Source organism: Phalangium opilio, unplaced genomic scaffold (genome assembly GCF_054372755.1).
Source record: "Phalangium opilio isolate 3A_F unplaced genomic scaffold, DU_Popi_V2 ptg000217l_1, whole genome shotgun sequence".
In the NCBI taxonomy this organism is placed as follows: Eukaryota; Metazoa; Arthropoda; class Arachnida; order Opiliones; family Phalangiidae; genus Phalangium; species Phalangium opilio.
The window spans coordinates 10,351,909-10,371,636 of record NW_028324218.1 but is presented as its reverse complement, the minus strand read 5'-3'; the positions used below and the strand labels follow the sequence as shown (position 1 = coordinate 10,371,636).

The window sequence follows — 19,728 nt, the reverse complement described above, 5'->3', positions numbered from 1 at the left end:
TTGATTAATTTGGTTTCTTCAATTAAATATTTCCTCTACTCACCATATTTTTCTTGTAGCACCTGTAAAAATCCCGTTTAATTTATTCATGTATATATATTATATATATATATATTATACATAATAAATTAATCACAGGATTAATGACTTAAACGATAAGACCTAGAAACATACGTTGAAGATGATACCACAGACCCGTGATGATACGGGATTGTTTTAGAAATTTTAATTTACAGTTATGAGACCACGGCAATAACTTTGGGATTTGCTTCTCACGTGTTGGTTAACAACCCTGAGATTCAAGAGAAGCTTCGGGAAGAAATATTCAGTGTTCAAGAAAAGGATGTAAGCTAAGAAAGATACATTTTAAAATTCAAATTACGCTCAGACTGTATCGTTACATCTCAGGCGAAGATCGACTACTCCTTTATTAGGGAACTGAAATACATGGATATGTTTTTATCTGAGGTTCTGCATTTATATCCCACCCTTGTAATGTAAGTGTAAACTGATTTAAACTTGCATTTAAAACCATGGACATGTATAAATACTCCTTATTATGGATTCGCAACCAAATAATAATAATAAGATGGCTTTATTATGAGATATCCAGCTAGGATTAATTAATTTCAGAAATTTCAAACCCGCCACTCAGTATTCTCCGGAGAGCTGTAGTTCCTTTTCCACACGTGTGGGGTAATCCATGAAACGTACGTACTTATATAATTCCATGGTAAAACTCGGTGTATAAAGTATGCTGACTTATGTTCTTTATAATCAAAAATCTGTTTCCATTTTTAATACGCACCATTTTCTACAATATTCATTTCAAACTAAGATCAATATGTCAGAAATATGTTTAACTTGCAATAACCGTTCGACATAGTACTTGAGAAGTAAAACACACAGAAAAATAAAGTAATGGAGGATATTTCGTACGAATCGAATAAAACTTAACCATTCCTAGTTTTGCCCTTTAATAATCGTTTGGATAAATATTTTCTTTACATATTTCAATCCTTTTTGCAGTACTACGAGACAAACAAACATTGAAACAACATACGGTAACCTACGACTACCAAAAGATCTTTGCATTGATGTTCCTATTGATTTACTTCATAATGACCCCGAATATTGGCAAGAACCAGACAAATTCATTCCCGAACGGTATGCTACAAATCATTGTTTCAAGTCTCCATAAAGCACCTTAAGGTTTGGATAATAAATTTAAAAGTAATTTAGGTTCGCTTCCGAGAATAAACCTAAGTTAAACTCATTCGTCTACCAACCATTTGGAGCTGGCCTCAAAACTGCATTGGAATGCGATTCGCCCTGTTAGAAGCTAAACTGGCTTTGGCCACGGTGTTAAGTCAGTACCGTCTAGTGCCTTGTTCAAGAACTGAAATTGTAAGTTAGATTTTTGGATTCAGCAGCTAAGATGAAAACATGAATTTTTTTTCAATTTCATTTTGCCATCAACACAACACTACGAATTCCTCTTTTTAGGGCTACTTAGAAACGAAGGTAGTTTACCTAATACATATGCCAGAAAATGGAGTGTTTGTGAAAGCTGAAAAATTAAATTAAATAATTAAAATTGGTCTCTAATAAAGTATATTGACATTTAACTACTTGTTAAGAAGTATTTATTTGAAAAACCTGTTTAGTCATACAAGATTTTTCCATATAGTTTATGGGTCTTCAAATAATAATAATTAGTAGCAAAACCGAGCAGTTATTTAATTAAAACTGGTCTCTAATAAAATATTATGAATTATTTTTACTCTTTTTTTTCATATATTTCAATCTATATAAATCAAAGTCCTGACTGACTGATAATCAATGCCCAGCCCAAACCGCTTGCCCTAGAAGGCTGAAAATTTGCAGGAACGTTACTCATGAGTAGTAAGCGCGTATTAAGAAAGATTTTTTCAATCCGCCGCCATCTTAAAAAATGGCGCCCAGAAATGTAAAAAATCTTCTCTATGCAACAAAGTCCGCTCGTTTCAACCGATTTCACAAATATTTAGTACACTGGTTTCCTTTAACCTATAAACGGGATGAATGGTTTTTGGGTTCAATTTGTTGCCATCCTTTATAATGGCGGCCAAAAACTTAAAAACCCTACTTTATGGAATAATGTCCGCCTGAAAAGTAATAAAAAATGTCCCGACGGGCTGACGGCTAACGCCGAGTGCCTTCGCTCCTAGGGTGCTACAAAATTATTAGTCATCAGTAAAATCTACCCATTCTGTATATCATTTTGATGAAAGTTCTTATTACACGCGAGCGACGCCGCGGGTAAAAGCTAGTAGCGTATAAAAACAGATTAAAACGAGCATGACCACGAATGAAAGAGAAAATTTTAAGAAAATTAAAAGTTCCAGAAAAAAAAATTCCTAACGAAAACGGGGTTTTATTCTTATTGTCAATCTCTTATCCCACCATAATTTTAATTACTGATACACGTATCTGCTACTCTACTTCATAACATCTGTTTCCATAAAGCTTGAAAATAAGACCGGAAATGTTTGTTAGCGGAAATACGGAAAAACATTAAAAATTCTTTTGCGGAAATGCCGAATAGGGATTTTTATGTGTTCACGTATCGCTTCACCAGCAAGTTAATTGTGAGCCATTCAAATTTTCACAAATACCATTTAAGTGAACTTTTTGCAACGAACTTCTAATAAAGATATCCGAGTAAGTCCAAGTTATTCATTCATAATAGCGTGTAGCTATTAGCATCCATATTATATATAATATTTAGCCAAATAACCACACTTCGCTATAGTTGAAAAGGTTTCATCAGTCAAATTTGTCACATGCCCTAATTAAGGTTGGCAAAAATCCGGCTTTTTCCAAAAATGAAAAAGTTAAATGGTTTTAATGGTTAAAACTGGCAAAAACCACCAGTAAAAATGTTTGAATGAAATCGGAATCAAGCTTCCATAAGATTCTTTCACCGATTTCTTTAGCAGAAGGCATAGTTTTAGTTAGTGAAACACATGTTTTATGATTTTATTTCTCTTCATTTGAATGATTCTGCTTTCCTCAGTCTAAATTATAATCTATTCTCTAAACTTGAGTCTCTGAAGTATTCATTTCATTTAAATAAAATTGGAAACGGTTTTAACCATTACTTCAAGGGTTAAAACCGTTCTTCATGGTTCAAACCGGTCTGTCTGGTTCATTCCAACCTGCAGTAGTCCTCTTCGTGATGGAGGAGTTTGCTTTATCTTGTCAGCCAATCAAGAATGTTTAGATTATCACTTGTGTGTTTCAGTGTTTCTAGTTAGATCTATAGCTCTAAACTTGAGTCTCTAAAATACTCATTTAAGTAAAATTGAAAAAGGTTTTAACCCAGGCCTTTTTCCATGGTTCAAACCGGTCTGTCTGGTTCATTCCAACTGCGTCTCCCTTCCTCCCCAATGTCCCAGCCATAGTGTCCTACATATTGCCCCTCTCTTTGCACCTAATGTGCCTAGTCTTCTTCGTGATGCAACTCCAGTTTGATCTATCTTGTCAGCCAATGAAAAGTGTTTAGATTATCACTTAACGTTTATCCAAGTTTAATACCCATCCTTGGTGTGTCAGAGTCCTGCACGGGCCGGGCTTTCCACATTTGAAAATTGTATCGGACCGGGTCGGGTCGGGCTTTTAAAATTTTGGAAATTATTGGGCCAGGCCGGGCCGGGCTTTTGTTCAATTTTCAGAATTCGGGCCGGGCCGAACTTGATTCTCATTTAATCCAAAATTCAAATTAATGATAATTTAAATGAGAATAAGCTTCTAAGAACAAATGTGACGAACAATTATCCAAAGAAATGAATAATACACGACGCTAAAGCAAATATGAATTAAATTCATTGATTTATATGTAAAAAAATATAAAAATTACAGCTGCACTACGTGTAACGGGCCGGGCCTGTTCAATTCATGCAACGTGTCGAGCCGGGCCGGGCTTGATTAATGCATGTAACGGGCCGGGCCGAAAAACCCACTACATACTCGGACTCGGGCCGGGTTTCGGACTTATTCAAAATGCTTATTCCCGGGCCGGGCTTGGGTAAGGTCTGAAAAACTCGGCCCTTGCAGGTGTCTGGTGTGTGTCAATGTTTCTAGCTAGATATATAGCAAGACTGACTATTTCAACCACTTTTCATCCTTGCTTTAGGGGTTTCTAATATACTAAAATACATAATTTCTTTTTAGAATTTTCAACTGTTCTTACAGGTTATATTTTACTAGAAAAAAAATGGAAATTTGGCTTAGTATGCTTGCCGCTGTTTTTGCCTTTTTTATGGCAATATGGTTCAAGTAAGAACAATGTTTTCTTAAAGTTCTCAAGGCTGGTCTTGTCAACTCTGGGAGCTCTATTTCTTTGGCTGTCATTTTACCACATTCACCTTGAATTAATGATTTAAAATTTTAGAAAAAGAAGAAAGACTTTAAGAACCTTCAAGGATATGGGAATAGCGGGACCAGATCCTCATCTAATACTTGGGAATCTTAAAGAAATCAACAAATTGGTAAGAATTTAAACGATATGGAACTTTAAACAATTTGAGGCACACTTAATTCAGATTCTAATTGGCAGACATTTTCTGGTGCCTTGAGAGTTTGGAGAAAGAAATATGGAAAAATATTTGGGTAAGAATCTAAAATGCCAACTTCAACTTGGAATGCTTAAGATGCAGTTTACTGCATAACCCGGGGGTCAGCGATTGGGAAATATTCTCTTAATGTTAATGGATTTTTTAATTGCAGTTATTTCTTAGGCGGCACACCAGTTCTGGTAGTATCGGACATCGAATTATTAAAACAAATTCAAATTCGAGACTTCAATAATTTTATGAACCGACCAGTATGTTTAAGGGAAACCTGTATATTATATTTGCATTTGAAAGTACAAGTGTACATGGATGTTTGATGACATATTGTTAAAGTCGCCATCAATAATATGAGCAAGCCATTTAAAAAAAGAAGAAAGCTTTGCGTATTTTTTCCCATCGAATCGAAAGCCAAACATTGCTTTACTATCGACGTTCCTGGGGAAAAACAATTATAATCTGTTCATCAAAGTCCATTATAATGCGTGAGAATCGAAGCCGGCGACCAGTCTGGAAGCGATTATGTTGTGCAGAGGTTATTTTTAGGAATTTAGAGGCAGGCGCTAAATTAACTGATTAGTGGCAACAGGAGTAAGATAAGGGACTAGAAGTATCGAGGGAACCAAATTCTTCACTTGGCGAAAGTGAATAATATTCTTGATAACACACCAACGGTTGGCCCTCATATAGCGGTTTCTGAATTTTTCCCTCCAAAACGTGAGACGCTCGAGGCGGTAGACGGCCGAACTAGATTCAAGCACAGGCGTCCGTGTTCCGCGGCTTTTAGTTGAGAGGAAGGGGGAAAGAAATATTTTTGGAACTCGACCAATTTTTTTTTCTCTCAAGTGTAGACGCGGTGGAAGTGGCATAAAATACTCAAATTTGTTCACTAGTGCCAGGATCTATTACCAATGCTAGGGCTCTTTACTTCAAGTCCTTTATCTTACTTCTGGTGGCACTAACTTTAATTGACGAAACATTTGTGTTATCGAACTTACAAAGCATCTGATGTTTTTAGCCTATTACGTGAAATTTTACTAAATTAGGTCGAAATACCGAACGTAGAAATTTATACATTACCGCCAGTGTTGTAAAATGTCCTTAGGTTCATTTGTTTCTTGTATTAAAGATAGTGCGACAAACTTAATCATTTCTCTATTATCACATGTAAATCCATTACATAATACGCCTGCGTAGCTTCAACTCCTGGTCGCCTCATACTGTCACTTTGAACCAATCAATATTGCAATTTCAGATCTTAATACCAGGTGGACTTTATCACGATGAAAAGCGCAACCAACATGTATTTGATATTCATGGAGTAAAATGGAAAAAACAAAGAGCTCTGATTACACCCATGTTTACCAGCATTAAAATAAAACCGGTAAAGCATCTGAGAAAGGCTAAATAGACCCAACCAACAAACAAACAAGTTGGGTTGGTCTCGTCTCCATCTAAGGGATAGGATCAAGTGACTAACACAGTTGACTGTAGTACCATCTGTCGTTGAGCGACGAAAATAATTCCTAATTTTTCTGATTGGATTAGAGACTGACTCTTGGGGTAAAACCGGTTCTGCGCATGGCAAAATCAAGCCAATCAGGTTATCAAAACCCGAGAACGAGATCTGTGCCGTTATAAAAATTCAAAAGATTTGTTGGTTGGGTCTTTTATTTATGATAAATGTTTATCTTAAGAAATTTCACGTGAATGCGGAAAATATGCAAACTACACCATAGCTTAAAATCGGTAATGTGAACAAATCATATTTTTGGTTTTCACGGCAACGTCATCCCTCTGAAATAAGCTATCACTAAAAAAACTATGTTACAACATACACAGTTCGTTTCTGATATGAATGAAGCCATCAAAGTGTTCATGAGCAAAATTGAAGATCATAACGTTAAAGACGCCTCATTCAATATGTACGACATGTTCAGGGGGTTAACACTAGACGTTATTGTAAGAACTTCTTTTGGTGTTGAGTCCAATGTCCAAACCAACTCCGAAGACCCCATTCTTCTCGCAATCAAAGATCTATTAAAGGGGATGTTTTCTGGTTTGAACATAATGTGCTGTAAGTTTTCATTCTCGATTTTGGTTAGAGTTAATTAGCGAGACAAGTTTTAGTCTGGAGCAGATATCATCTCTGCTAAACCAGATTCGAAACCAAAATTACGTGCAAACAAAATAATTTTTTATTTTCTTTGAAATTTGGTTCATTTTACGCTTTTTACATATGCAAGTGGTATGGGACTTAACACAAGGCACCATGAATATGGTAACAAGGCTAAGTCAAAATCTCGCTCACTAATTCTAGTTATTAATAAAGTTGGACAGAGCTGATAATTAACCACGAAAGAAGTTTGCTTTCCAGAAGCTAAACACATCATTGGCCGTCTACTAAAATGTCAAGAAATAATCAATCACTACTTTAGATTTAGTTGCGCGAGGATACTGATATCAAGTTGTGTTAATATTGTTCGATTGAGAAGAACGAATCCGAAGGTATGTGTTGAAACTTGAAAATATGTAATAAGCACATTTCGGATTAGTGTAAAATAGCTTACATGTTTAGAATCGAAGGGAAGACTTGCTGCAATTGCTCCTAGATGCCGAAATGAACAAGGATATTGAGAACATAACAGCTGAGTCATTAACGGCCGATTCCGAATTCGCCGAGACGACAAGCAACGTTGGTGAAACACTGAAAATAAGTTCGAATTCATTTCTTGTGCCTTAAGACCAGAAATCCACACTGTCCCCATATCCTCCATGTTAATTTCTGTTAGAATTCTTTTGTGTTAGGCATGAGAATAACCCGTCACGCGTTATTGAAGTTCAAGGTTATTTGAGCGCTTTCTAAAGATCAACGACGTTATACGCGTCAGCAGTTTGCCTGAAATCGTATATTTTTGCATAAGGTCCTTGTAATTTATGTCAAAATAGTGGTGATGTTAGGGAACCGGCTATAATTGGGGAAGATTCGGCACCACAGTTCAATTCTAGTTTTAATACGTTCTCAGGTTTTATGACCCGACTCCTAGCGCTCAATATATTTTACATAATGGACCAATTTTTCAAGTAGGTAAGAAGAAAATTATCTTAACCGAAGATGAAGTGGTATCCAACGCAATTGTGTTCGCTTTTGGTGGGTGAGTTTCAGTTAAGTTAGCATTTTAGCTACGTACTAAACAAGTTGGCCCAGCCAATATTACAATTTTACGCGGCTACTACACGGCTGTCAACTAATCTTTTGGCGAACCTTGAATAATAATTCCATATCAAATGTTGAAACATTTATCCGTCAAATATGTTCCATAAGAATGACACCACCTTTACATCGTATTGCTAGAGACTTACAGCTCGAGATAGTTCGAGAAGGACAGGCGAGAATTGACTACACTCGGCTTTGCAGTCCATCTTCCTATTTAGTCTGTACTAAGCCTTTGACAACGCCTCACCAGGCGTAGCTTTACGAGAATCTATGACCTACGTACTTCACTTCATGACAAGCTCCAGTTTTTAACCAGTGACAAACTTATGGAACATATCTTATGAACTTATGATTTATGTTAATTTCTGGGCGAACATTGTTGTCAACAATGTTTGTCACACTATGTAAAACAACCCTCTCAAGAATGTGATAATGAATTTCAGAAATGCGAGTAAAACAGGTTAGAATACTTTGGTGGGTAGGTAGCTAAAAACATTATAAGGGTTACCCAAAATTAGACTTCATTGAGAAAAAACAAGTTTGTCAAGACAAAAATATTAGCCACATCGTATGATCGTAACGTACGTAAATTAGAACAACAAGATACCTTGATTACCCCCTCGTAGGTCGAGTTATCTTTAACAGTGATTACCCTCTCGATGGTCGAGTTACCTTTAACAATGCACAAATGATTACGTACTTAACGCTCAATTAATACACGTACTGAAAGTTTTAGTTTATGATATAGACTTATGCCGACGCATAATTTCCGCATCTTATAAGTTTCTTACATGAAATTATGGCCAGAAGCGTTTGAAAGAGAAAGAATTCGGTAAAACACCCAATAATTTTAATATCCCGGTGCCTTAAGAGCATTCTAAAAAGAACGTCAGTAAATACTTGCTTCTGCTTTCAAAATTTCCCTCGATTTCTTTGAATGTTGAAAGAGGGGAGCGGTCAAACTCTTATTGTTGACGGGTGAGAGGAATTTTTAAGGGAGAGTAAAAGGCTTAACATAACTATCATAATTCCCTTCCTTTTAAGTAAACGAACGATAAATATCAACTTCACCACAATTCTCTCCCTTTCACTTTCCCTTCAATGAAGATCGAAAAATTTTATACTGCCAAAGGCGCTACTGTGACACCCCTACTACTACTACAACAACAGGGCAGGTCAAACTAAGAGCCTCATCGTAGATGTACATCATACTTTGTGGCTAAAAATCTGATATCAACTATCAAATTTCGTCCTGGGCAAATATTTTGTCATATGGAGGTCTAGTAATTGTATCTAGGACATTTATGAAAATATTTTTCAAACCTTATTGCCAATGAAGGAGCCAGTAAGATAATTTAAACTTTTCGTCACGTGTTGGAGGGAGGGGCTCTATACTGGGCTATGAGTCGGACTGAAGTAAATACTAACCGTTCTTCATTCCTACTTCTAAAATTAAATCTATCACTGGTAAAAAATAAATTGTCTTAAATTAATCATAAGATTAATTACTTTTTACTTACATGAATAGAAAAGTTAAGACACATACGCAGTGGATGATTGGTTCAGCAACTGAAAATTTTCTTTTTAATTTGCAGCTATGAGACCACGGCAATAACTTTGGGATTTGCTTCACACGTGTTGGTCAACAACTCTGAGATTCAAGAGAAGCTTCGGAAAGAAATATTCAGTGTTCTAGAAAAGAATGTAATCTAGGAAAGATTCATTTTAAAATTCTAATTACGCTCAGACTGTTTAATTTTTATCTTAGGCAAAGATCGACTACTTCTTTATAAGTGAACTAAAATACATGGATATGTTTCTATCTGAGGTTCTACGTTTATATCCCCCCAGTTTCTAGTAAGTGTAAACTGATTTTTCCTGAATCTAAAACACCATTGACATTTATAAATACGCAAAGCCCTCGTATCAACGGTTCCCCTATGAACGGATCCCATACTAGCGGTACTCCCTAACCACATTTCCCTATGAATAGCGGTTTCCCGAAAACGCAGTTTACCCGTTACCTTAATTCCCTAAATAGCGGTTTCCCGAAAATGCAGTTTACCCGTTACCACAGTTCCCTATGCAGCAGTCTCCTAAATATCAGTACAACTGGCATGTGATAAACTATAGTCGTTTATGGTGATGTAGGTTTGGTTATTTGAACTGGTACCAGGTTAGGTGAGGTTAATTAATTCAAATTCATTTTATCTATTTGTATCAAAATAGTCTTAGGTCAGCTAGTTAGGCTGGAATATTTAAACCCCTATAGTATTAGGCCAGGTTAGGTTTTGTTATTTGAACCCCAATAGCACTGGTCCAGGTTAGGATAGGTTTTGTTAGTTAAACCCCAAAATGCACTGGTCCAGGTTAGGATAGGTTTTGTTAGTTAAACCCCAATAGCACTGGTCCAGGTTAGGATAGGTTTTGTTAGTTAAACCCTAATAGCACTGGTCCTGGTTAGGATAGGTTTTTTAGTTAAACCCTAATAGCACTGGTCCTGGTTAGGATAGGTTTTTTTAGTTAAACCCCAATAGCACTGGTCCTGGTTAGGATAGGTTTTGTTAGTTAAACCGTAATAGCACTGGTCCTGGTTAGGATAGGTTTTGTTAGTTAAACCGTAATAGCACTGGTCCAGGTTAGGATAGGTTTTGTTAGTTAAACCCTAATAGCACTGGTCCAGGTTAGGATAGGTTTTGTTAGTTAAACCCTAATAGCACTGGTCCAGGTTAGGATAGGTTTTGTTAGTTAAACCCTAATAGCACTGGTCCAGGTTAGGATAGGTTTTGTTAGTTAAACCCTAATAGCACTGGTCCAGGTTAGGATAGGTTTTGTTAGTTAAACCCTAATAGCGCTGGTCCAGGTTAGGATAGGTTTTGTTAGTTAAACCCTAATAGCGCTGGTCCAGGTTAGGATAGGTTTTGTTAGTTAAACCCTAATAGCGCTGGTCCAGGTTAGGATAGGTTTTGTTAGTTAAACCCTAATAGCGCTGGTCCAGATTAGGATAGGTTTTGTTAGTTAAACCCTAATAGCGCTGGTCCAGATTAGGATAGGTTTTGTTAGTTAAACCCTAATAGCTGCTGGTCCAGATTAGGATAGGTTTTGTTAGTTAAACCCTAATAGCGCTGGTCCAGATTAGGATAGGTTTTGTCAGTTGAACCCCAATAGCGCTGGTCCAGATTAGGATAGGTTTTGTCAGTTGAACCCCAATAGCGCTGGTCCAGATTAGGATAGGTTTTGTCAGTTGAACCCCAATAGCGCTGGTCCAGATTAGGATAGGTTTTGTCAGTTGAACCCCAATAGCGCTGGTCCAGATTAGGATAGGTTTTGTCAGTTGAACCCCAATAGCGCTGGTCCAGATTAGGATAGGTTTTGTCAGTTGAACCCCAATAGCGCTGGTCCAGGTTAGGATCGGTTTTGTTATTTGAATGACATTGGTATTATTTCGGATTAGGCTTTTTCCGGGAAATTAGACAAATAGAGCACGCTCCAGTTTCGTAACTAGCTCAATCTATGCTCAATCAAATTATGGATATGCATAAATACCAGCTTATTACGTTAGAATTTATACATATCCATGATGGAAGGAAATATAAAATAGCACATAATACGTATGTTTTCCATGGTGACCTAATGTTCCTCATAATCAAAACATTTTCTACGATATTGAGACAAAATTAACATGATTATATCAGAGATAAGTTTAATATGCAATGACTGTTCGACTTTGTAATTGAGAAGTAAGATCTGGGTACATAGAAAAACAAACTTACTAATGGAAGATATTTTATACGAATCGATATAAAAATATGCCACTGACAAAAACGGAAACCATTTCGGCTTTTCTCCTTAAATGCTCGTTTGGCTAAATATTTTCTTTAAATATTTCAATCCTTACTTCAGTGCTACGAGACAAACAACCATTGAAACAACATACGGTAACCTACGACTACCGAAACATCTTTGTATTGATGTTCCTATCGACTTACTTCACCATGACCCCGAATATTGGAAAGAACCAGACAAATTCATTCCCGAACGGTATGCCACAAATCATTGTTTAAACTCTTGTAAGGCACCTTATGGCAAGGATGATAATTTTAAAAGTAATTTAGGTTCGCTCCCGAGAATAAACATAAGTTACACTCCTTGGCTTTTCAACCATTTGGAGCTGGACCTCGTAACTGCATTGGAATGCGATTCGCTCTGTTGGAAATTAAACTAGCTTTGGCCACGGTGTTAAGTCAGTACCGTCTAGTTCCCTGTTCAAGAACGGAAATTGTAAGTTTTCTGTAAACAGTAGGACTTTAGGATTCGGCAGCTTTCTTTTCATTTTCCTATCAATACAACACTACGAATTTCTTTTTAGGGCCAATTAGAAACAGATACAGCGCATCTATTTAATTCACCAAAAAATGGAGTGTTTGTGAAAGCCGAGAAATTATAATAATCAAAATTATTCTATAATAAAGTATATCAAAAACGGATTTATGTAAAATAAAAACGTGGAAAATAACAAATTCTCAACCCATCCTCGAATCGGTTTAGTCATGCATGATTTTTCTATATATTAAATGCGCTTTCAAAAAATATTAATAATTTGCAGCAGTGTCGAACATAAGTAAAACATACGTAAATTAGAACCATAAAAACCTATAGCTTAAATGGAAAAAATTATGGTTCTGAGAAAAGTCAATTTGGGTCAAAAATATTAATTTAAATATTAAACTAGGGATAAATTTAATTTTAGAAGTAGGAATGAAGAACAGAGTAATGTGGGTGTGCGTCAAAGTCCCGGACCCCCTTCCCGGCGGGACAAAGGGGAATGAAAGAATAGGTGGGTCATAGCGACAGAGGTAAAAAGGAATGACGTATTTTTCGCCGTCCCCGTCAGCAACGTCATAAAAACGTAGTTTAAGTGAGCCAAAATGATAAATTAAACTTTTCGTTACGTGTTGGAGGTATAGCACGTTTGCTTTGTTAATAAATAAAGAAAAAAAGGTATGGCCAAGGTCGTTTAAGTTTTTTCTTCAATAGGTTTATGAAAAAATCACAAAAGTCCTAATGGCCTTGAGTGTTCCTAAATTCACAGTCCCATCCCTTCCCCCGATGCTATGCTAGAGAGGACTCGGTTTGTACAGTGGAAGGAATGCGGGCGTTTTCCTGTCCCTTTAGAGATCCAGCGTTCATGGTTTAAAGAATATCAACGCTTCCTCCTGCAGAAAATGTACGGGTTGTATACTTGTACCGAGAGAAAATATTTTCTCTTGCTTGTTTGTAACAGCCTATCAAAAAAGAAATATATTTTGAAACACTCCATTTATCAGCACTTGATAAGATAACTCAGTCTTGCTTTAAACAGAAAGCTGACTGATCAAACATTGGCCTCAATAGCTTAATCCCTAATCGTCATCTCGTTTAATAAAACTAGGGGACGATTCTCGTAACATCCCACTTCTCTAGATGCTATTCTTTCGTTTTACTAAGCATTGGACAACTCACAGTTAAAACGGAGCGGAATTAGGTACATTTTAGTTTTTCTGAAACGCCATCTACGAGTAGACTTCACCAATTCTGTATTCATAAAATTAGTTTTTTATTATATCTGTTTGAGTACATTAAATAATTAAATCATTTGAACAACGAAATATAAATAAACATTAAATTAAAGTTACTTAGATTTACGCATTTTCTGCATGCCGAATCAAAATTGATGTCAAAGTCACGTGTTATGGTAAATCTTGTTCCACTTTTGGTAATTTTTGCCGTTAGATGCCTCTACTAGTTACGCTTTTATTTCTGTGGACGTATAGTGGTTTGTGAGGCTTGAGCTACGTCCCGCTTTTATTGGTCCATGCTTAATCATTGTATATACAAAAGGCTTTATTTAAATCTAAAATATTTGTACAGATAACTGCACTTAAATTTTTTATTTCTTGTCTTTTTAATATGATCCATTAAAGATTTAGATAACACGTGCGTAGGTCGACAAAGGCTATAGTTTCGAGAAATCTTTTGCTGCTTATCACAGCAGATCATGTGATCAAGTGAACTATGAATACTAATTGTCTCTAGCTCCTAGTTCGACACTGTGGTGAAGTTATTTTAAACTTTGGGGTGTAAAAAAGAGTTTTTATCACAACTTCCTCTATACCAGTGAATCGGCTTTGTCAGAACGGTGCATTTTTACAATCATATTAATTTATTTAAGAAATTTAAAGTGATGGAAATTGAACTAACGATACTCGCAATTACTTTAATCTTATTAATAACAATATGGCTGAAGTAAGTGTGCTTAATTAAAATATTTAAAACATTTAAACTGATGTTCTGATGGACAATATTTAAAAATTTTAGAAGGCGGAGAAAAACTATGAGGTTATTCAAGGATTTGGGAATACCGGGACCAGAACCTAATCTAATTCTAGGAAATCTTCAAGAAGTTAATAAATTGGTAACTATATTTAAATGTTCGAAGATTCACAAACCGAAGCGCAGTTAGAAATTGTCATTGATACGATGCTGTTTAACTAACTATTCAAAAATGTTTAACAATTTACAAATTGACGGCAATCCATTGTTCAAAAAATAAATATGTAAAATCAATAAGACGAGTTACGTACGCTATTAATATATCCTTTGATCAAAGTTGACTTAACAATAGGCAATTGGTATTTAGTTAAATTACTTCTTTCGTGGTCTCTGTCACGGTACTATACGCAATTTTATTTCTTTCGGTTTACTTTTATTAGTTAACTAGCTGTTAGGCGCGGCGTCGCTGACGTGAAGTAAGAACTTCCATCAAAATGATATACAGAATGGGTAGATTTTACTGCTGACAAATGTTTTTATAGAACTCTAGGAGCGAAGGCACTCCTAGCCGGGACATTTTTTATTATTTTTCATGCAGACATTATTCCATAAAGATGGGTTTTTAAATTTCTGGCCGCCATTTAAAAAGATGGCAACAAATCGAACCCAAAAGACCATTCAACCCGTCTATAGGCTAAATTAAACCAGTGTATACTAAAAATTTGAGAAATCGGTTGAAACGCGCGGACTCAGTTGTATAGAGAAGATTTTTTTACATTTCTGGGCGCCATCTTTTAAGATGGCGGCGGATTGGAAAAATCTTTCTTATTACGCATGAGTAACGTTCCTGCAAATTTTCAGCCTTCTAGGGCAAGCGGTTTGGTGACGGTCTGGGCGTTGATTATCAGTCAATCTGTCAGTCAGTCAGTCAGGACTTTGATTTATATAGATATAGATGGTCTAGTGCTAAGGAAAGGTTTTAGACGTGATAGTTGAGGCACAAATACAATGGAAACTCGGCTGCGCTTAATTCGTTTTGTTAAAACATTGATAGGTTATGTTAATTAATGCAGTTTTAAATTTCACAGAGATTTCCTGGTGCATTGAGAGTATGGGAGAAAAAATATGGCAAAACATTTGGGTATGAATTCGTGGAAATAATCATGGCATTATACCGGGAGTATCTCAGTTTCTTTGAAAGCATATGTGGTGCCCTTAAGTGGGAGTAGAGTTAATGCAGAGCAACGCTCAGTATAATGCAACAGTTTATCTGATATGACAGTCATTCTTTACATAAATACTTCAATAAGCTTTAATATTTTATTTTTTTTTTTTTCAACTCTTCAACAGCTTTTTTATGGGTCCAAACCCGTTCTTGGCTGTAATGGACACGGACTTATTAAAACAAATACAAATTAAGGACTTCAATAGTTTCATAAATCGGCCAGTACGTTAAGAGGAACACAGTTCCTTAAGAAAATTCATGATTCATTGACGGTGAGGTTATAAAATACAATCAATTGAAACATGACGATTTGCAAGTTTTAAGAGTTACAACAACTGAGGGAAAAATTTATTCTATAACCTTTCCATCGAATCGTCCTGTGTACACGAAACATTAAACGCCTTATCGTTTTGTCATTTGCAGAGATTTATGCCAGGTGGTGTCATGGCAGACGAAAAGTATAGCCAACACGTACTTGCCGCTGTTGACGAAAGATGGAAACAACAAAGAGCCTTAATTACACCAACATTTACCAGTGGTAAAATGAAACAAGTAAATGATATTATTACAGAACTGTTAAACACAATGCAAATACATCGACATATAATTGCCTTGTCAGATGCTTCCTCATATGAACGAAGCCATCAACGTGTTACTGAGTAAAATTGAAGATCAAAGTATTAAAGACGCCTCGTTCGATATTTACGACATGTTCAAGGGGTTAACACTCGACGTTATTTCGAGAACCGCTTTCGGGACGCAGACGAACGTCCAAATTAACTCCCAAGATCCCTTTCTTCTAGGAGCGAAGGAACTACTAAAAGAAGGGCCAGTTGTTGGCTTGGCCCTCATAGCTTGTAAGTTCTAATTTATAGAATACAATGTGCAAATCATCTAAATTTCTTTTGCGTCTTTCAGCGTCAAAAAACAAGGTTTATAATTATTTGTCCTTGCAGTTTGTTTTCCAGAGACTAAATACGTAATCGGCCGTCTGCTAAAATGGAAAGAAATAATTAAGTACCACCTTGCGATGAGTCACGTGCGAGCATTGCTGTCAAGTTGCGTAGATATGATTCGCTGGAGAAAAATTGACCCGAAAGTATGTCTCTGGAGTTGCGTAGTGTAGTAAAAATGTATAAAAATGGCCATTTTTAGAATCGCAGGGAAGACTTATTGCAACTACTTTTGGATGCCGAAATGAATACCGATCTGAATAGCGTAAGTGCTGATTCACTAACAGCTGGTTACGAATCGGCAGAAACTTCAAGCATTTCTAGCAAAATTGGTGAAATTGGAAATAAAAGTAAGGTGTTACATGATTTTTTTGTACATGCAAACAGAAGTAAGACAAGGAACTAGAAGTATCTACGTAACCAAATTCTTCACTTGACCTAAGTGAATATTCTTGATAACCCACCAACGGTTGGCCCTCAGGTAGCGGTTTCTGAACTTTCTCTCCAAAACGTGAGACGCTCGCGGCGGTAGACGGGCGAACTAGATTCAAGCACCCGCGTCCGTGTTCCGCGGCATTAGGTTGAGGAGAAGGGGTAGGAAATTTTTTGGAACTCGACCTATTTTTTTCTCTCTGGTGTAGGCGCGATGGAAGCGGCATAAAATCCTCAAATTTGTTCACTAGTGCCAGGATCTATTACCAATGCTAGAGCACTTTACTTCTAGTCTCTTATCTTACTTCTGATGCAACTACAGATTCTAAGAGAAGCATTTTTCATAGGAAATGGTAAAAAGAAAGCAAAGTTCACATTGACAGATGCCGAAGTAGCATCGAACACCGTTGTATTTGTTTTTGCTGGGTATGGTCATCTAAGATTTTTTCGTACCCAGCCCTAATAAATTTCTCTCACTGAAGGTACGAGACCACGAGTACCGCTTTGGGATTTACATCACACGTGTTAGTAAATCACCCAGAAATTCAAGAGAAGCTTCGAGAAGAAGTTCTTGAAGTTCAAAACCAAGATGTACGTGAGCCAACAATGTTTAAGGTTTTACTTGACATAATACTTTTTATAACAGGGTCAGATAGACTATACGTCTCTGAGCAAACTAAAATACATGGATATGGTTATTTCTGAGGTACTGCGTTTCTATAGCCCTGTTCCAATGTAAGTAACATTCCTTATACTAGAGTCTGCAATCATCTCTACAGTTCGATCACGTTTATAAAACTTCGGATTTGATCAAGCTTTAGTAAACCCCTAAGTTCAGCGTTATTTAATTATCATTATAAGAAACGTGAGGGCCACTCGTTGAGGGCCAAATAACTCTGGCTTGGTGTGCTTCCTTTGACTGCACTAAAGAAACATGAGAGCCCAACCGTTGACAGTGCTAAAATGAATAAGTGTAGAGATGTGTCGGTATTCACTTTACCAAATGATACCTTGATTACCGATTACTATCATACCATAATCTTACAATGGTAAATTACCGTACAGTTCTCAAAACCTTTTTGAGTAAAACTGTAAATGTACTAGACTGGAAGAGGCTCTAAACAATAACCTATTTTACTTCGGAGTCTAGTTTATCCTCAATTTCCCATTAAACTGCCTAAATTAGGTATAAATTGCTAAAACTTCATCTTGGAAAACTATATTTTAATATATTTTATAATTTTATTTTTCTTTAAATTTTAATCGATATTTTTTCGGTAATTTATCGTTAATCTAACCGGTAATTTAACATCTCTAATTACGCGTAATTTATGATCAGAAAATATGACACTCATCGAATAATTATCAACATTTTCTTAAAATTTTTCTTTCATTCATTTGTGCAGAACTGCGAGAAAAACAACTATTGAAACAACATACGGCAACTTACGATTACCGAAAGATCTTTCGATAACCGTTCCCATTGAAATTCTTCATCATCATCCGTTATATTGGTCTGAACCTGACAAATTCATCCCCGAACGGTAAGAATTTCCAAATTGCAATTGCACAACAGACCCGTTTTGAAAGTCGGTGGTAAAAACAGTGCTATTTTACCACCTTGTTTTCTTAAGACGTACGGACCATACATACCGTATGTGGACAACAAAGATGTTAAATGCAATACGGACCAATTTTGGTGGACTGGTAACTTTGGACCTCTATCTAACATCTTTGTTGTCCACATACCAGAAGTTCCGACTTAACCCTTTATCATGCAGACGATGCTTTTGAAAAGGGCAAGAAGCGATATCTAGTTTATTAGGAAGAAGAAATAGATTCGCCATTTCGAACATTATCTCCAGTCCAAACGTAGGTCCTGAGTTAATCCACGCCTTTAAATTACAACCAGAATGTCACTGGTTCTTGAAAACTCACGTCAGCGCGACGCGAATGACGAAAATTACGTATTTACCGACTAAGGAGAGGTGAAATAGCCCGGCCTCCTTTTACGTCCACCCTTGTATTTTGAAAAGGGGAGTGGGACTATGGCGCGCGAATACTCAGGCATCTTATAACTTTTCCCTAGTAAACTAGACATCGCTTCTTGAAAAGGGTCTATGTAAATAAGTTTCGAATGTAATTCAGATTCGCACCTGAGAATCGGCATAAGATAAATTCTTTGGCTTATCAACCATTTGGAGCTGGACCTCGTAACTGCATTGGTATGCGATTCGCATTGATGGAAGCTAAACTGGCTTTGGCCAGGCTATTAAGTCAGTACCGTCTAGTGCCTAGTCCAAAAACCGAAATTGTAAGTTATGGTTAAGGGACGTAGTGTTTAAGAAGTGTGCTTGGATAAGAGAACATTAGTCTCACAAAATTTTATATCCATAGGGAAAGATAGACTTGCAATTTAAGGTTGCGATTACCATGCCAAAGAATGGAGTTTTCGTAAAAGCTGAGAAGTTGTAGCCTAGTCATTTTAAAATATTATTAGTAAAATAATTTTAAAAAGATAAACTTTTACTATATTTCTAAAATAAAATGTATATTAAATGTTTGCAATATACGAACCTTTATAACAGACAAACTCGCTTAATCTAAAGGAATGGAGTGTTTGTAAAAGCAGAGAATTTATATTAATAAATACTGGTCTCTAATAAAATACGTTGAAAACTTAAATTTGATGTTTTTACTTTCACATTGAACAATAGTGTATGGTTGCTTTACTGTGTATATTCTGTGGAAGCGGAGAGTGACAGCCAACAAAGGTAACAACGTGTCCAACAAGAAAGTGAATACTGGAAGTATAGGTGGAAAATTTTTAAATAGAACTGAATACAACTATCTATTACTCATTTGCATATAATTTAAAACATCTGTTTCCATTAGCATGAATATCAGAACGGAAATGTTTTTTTTTTTTTTTGCGGAAATCATAAAAATCGTTAAAAGCTTGCTTGCGGAAATGCC

At 36.3% G+C, this 19,728-nt stretch overlaps 2 protein-coding genes and 1 long non-coding RNA gene across 6 annotated transcripts in view; 2 read left to right on the top strand and 1 right to left on the bottom strand.

Moving 5' to 3' along the window:
• LOC149616227 (uncharacterized) overlaps nt 1–19,728 on the bottom strand; it is a 236,414-nt gene that overhangs the window by 53,488 nt on the left and 163,198 nt on the right. The gene's annotated exons all lie outside the window — the stretch shown is intronic.
• LOC149616238 (cytochrome P450 3A8-like) lies at nt 4,259–12,369 on the top strand. Its single transcript, XM_089856172.1, has 15 exons — nt 4,259–4,320; nt 4,436–4,532; nt 4,601–4,653; nt 4,771–4,867; nt 5,869–5,997; nt 6,456–6,690; nt 6,979–7,121; nt 7,192–7,355; nt 7,454–7,543; nt 7,640–7,768; nt 9,426–9,534; nt 9,599–9,687; nt 11,734–11,871; nt 11,946–12,111; nt 12,200–12,369. The coding sequence occupies exons 1-15, from the start codon at nt 4,259–4,261 to the stop codon at nt 12,275–12,277; spliced, it is 1,779 nt and encodes a 592-aa protein (XP_089712298.1). The 3' UTR covers nt 12,278–12,369.
• LOC149616237 (cytochrome P450 3A8-like) lies at nt 13,643–19,437 on the top strand. Of its 3 annotated transcripts, XM_089856555.1 has the most exons (15): nt 13,643–14,115; nt 14,188–14,284; nt 15,231–15,283; nt 15,493–15,589; nt 15,791–15,919; nt 15,987–16,022; nt 16,086–16,224; nt 16,324–16,466; nt 16,523–16,670; nt 17,100–17,178; nt 17,235–17,343; nt 17,399–17,487; nt 18,159–18,296; nt 18,901–19,066; nt 19,150–19,437. In XM_089856555.1, the coding sequence occupies exons 1-15, from the start codon at nt 14,054–14,056 to the stop codon at nt 19,225–19,227; spliced, it is 1,563 nt and encodes a 520-aa protein (XP_089712681.1). In that variant the 5' UTR covers nt 13,643–14,053; the 3' UTR covers nt 19,228–19,437. The 3 variants fall into 3 exon arrangements, with proteins under 3 accessions (XP_089712681.1, XP_089712680.1, XP_089712682.1); XM_089856554.1 differs by having other exon boundaries at nt 13,644–14,115; nt 15,987–16,224; XM_089856556.1 differs by lacking the exons at nt 13,643–14,115; nt 14,188–14,284; nt 15,231–15,283 and having other exon boundaries at nt 15,500–15,639; nt 15,987–16,224.

Excerpts from the sequence above, each read along its gene's own strand:
- LOC149616238 (XM_089856172.1), top strand. The coding sequence starts at position 4,259 with ATGGAAATTTGGCTTAGTATGCTTGCCGCTGTTTTTGCCTTTTTTATG. Across the intron at positions 6,691-6,978 it reads TGGTTTGAACATAATGTGCT|TTTGCTTTCCAGAAGCTAAA; the intron begins GTAAGTTTTCAT and ends CCACGAAAGAAG. Across the intron at positions 7,122-7,191 it reads TGAGAAGAACGAATCCGAAG|AATCGAAGGGAAGACTTGCT; the intron begins GTATGTGTTGAA and ends TTACATGTTTAG.
- LOC149616237 (XM_089856554.1), top strand. The coding sequence starts at position 14,054 with ATGGAAATTGAACTAACGATACTCGCAATTACTTTAATCTTATTAATA. Across the intron at positions 14,116-14,187 it reads TTAATAACAATATGGCTGAA|AAGGCGGAGAAAAACTATGA; the intron begins GTAAGTGTGCTT and ends TAAAAATTTTAG. Across the intron at positions 15,590-15,790 it reads ATAGTTTCATAAATCGGCCA|AGATTTATGCCAGGTGGTGT; the intron begins GTACGTTAAGAG and ends TGTCATTTGCAG.